At 42.9% G+C, this 1,593-nt stretch overlaps 1 protein-coding gene across 1 annotated transcript; it reads right to left on the bottom strand.

The window, feature by feature from the left end:
- Positions 1-294: 294 nt before the first annotated feature.
- mrpl49 (mitochondrial ribosomal protein L49) lies at positions 295-1,096 on the bottom strand. Its single transcript, XM_014016267.1, has one exon. It carries the CDS (start codon positions 1,016-1,018, stop codon positions 485-487), a length of 534 nt encoding a protein of 177 aa, XP_013871721.1. The 5' UTR covers positions 1,019-1,096; the 3' UTR covers positions 295-484.
- Positions 1,097-1,593: the final 497 nt, after the last annotated feature.

A 1,593-nucleotide genomic window follows, 5' to 3' on the forward strand; every position in this document is an offset into this window, starting at 1 on the left:
AACCTACTACTACCTGAGTTAATGGTGCAGTTTACATCAGTAGTTTCCTAGATATACTGATGTGCAATAATGAAGTGCGGGTACGCACTCAATGTAAACTAATCAGCTGAAAAAAATGTAAACATCAGTCTGTAGTCTGTAAAATAACGCCAAATCAGACATGGATAAAATCTCAACAAATAAGAAAAGAGTATTCTATTCTACTGTATGATTCTGAATCRATCCAAATGTTTGAAAAGCCTGAGTTGTGATCCTGCAATCGTTCTGGAGCTTCTTCATCATWAACAGAAAATATTCACTCTGAGTTTCAGGTTTTATTTAATAACATGATGTAAAACCATGTTTGAGATTTCCTGCTGTGATAAACAGATGGAAATGGGTTTTATGTTACAAAAACTCTAAATATGTACAGTTTGACAATCACAGCAAAGCGTTCCGGAAGTGTTCAGATCCTCAGGTTGGAGAAACCGGAAGTGTTTCGGTCTCAGAAGCCTTTGCTGATCAGCCAGGCCTTCAGCTCCTGATCGAAGTGACCTTTGACCTTCAGGGTATTGGTGACCTCGTTGACCTGTGTGGGCAGCTCCTTGCCCGTCACCTCCTTCAGGTACTCCCTCACGTCCTTATCCAGAGCCCAGATGTCCCCCTCCACCTTGCGCACCATCGTTATCTTGCGGTTGCCGTGGGTCAGGTCGGTGTACACCGGCACGTTGTGCATGCGGGAGCGGCGGATCATGTACGGGAGAGGCGGCGGAGTCTCAGCCGGGGGGGTCCAGCCGGAAGGGGCGGCTCCGACGTGTTTCGGCGGGTCGGGAACTTGCGTGGGAGGGATGAGCCTCTCCACGAACTTGTACTCCTCCGTGGACTCTATCAGCTCCGTCTTTCCTTCCCGTGGAGCGTTGGAGGAGAACCTGAGTCCGGCGGCGGCAGCTGGGCCGGTCCGCGTCCGGTTCTGGAGGCTAAAWGATCCTCTTAGTGCCCGACGGAGCACCGCTGACTGAAGGCTCAAGTAGCCGGACATTTTCGGCGTGGAGAGATGAGCGACTGAACCGGAAGCGATGCACAACTTCCTGTAGTGCGTATGACGTCACTGCGTGGTACGTGCAATCTGATCTAAAAAAAAAAAGCGGCACACTTGCCTGTGATTTAGAAATTTTATTTAGTTTGAACCAGAGCCCTAACCAAGAAAACAAATTTAAAATGTTCTCTTTTCACCGGAAGTGTAAATCTGCTGAATTTATTATATTTTGGAGGTATGTATGTTTCTTTATGGTAATGTATTGAAGATTCCACATTGAAGATATGTTGTTGAGATTGTTGTTATAATAAAGTTTTTTTAAACTAATAAAGTTTAAAAAAAATAATATATAGTATAATATTGGTTTAAATCACAGACAAAACCAATCTAGATGCAGTCTATAAATAATGTGAACATGTATCATAACATGAAAATCTAAGTGAGCGAGTTGTAAATGACGATGCTCGTTAACTAGGATTTATTACAAACTTATTTAAAAAGTTTTTCCAATGTTTTTAAATTGAGTCTGTTATGCTTTTACATACATACATACATACATACATACATACATACATACA

Source organism: Austrofundulus limnaeus, unplaced genomic scaffold (assembly GCF_001266775.1).
Source record: "Austrofundulus limnaeus strain Quisiro unplaced genomic scaffold, Austrofundulus_limnaeus-1.0 Scaffold142, whole genome shotgun sequence".
In the NCBI taxonomy this organism is placed as follows: Eukaryota; Metazoa; Chordata; class Actinopteri; order Cyprinodontiformes; family Rivulidae; genus Austrofundulus; species Austrofundulus limnaeus.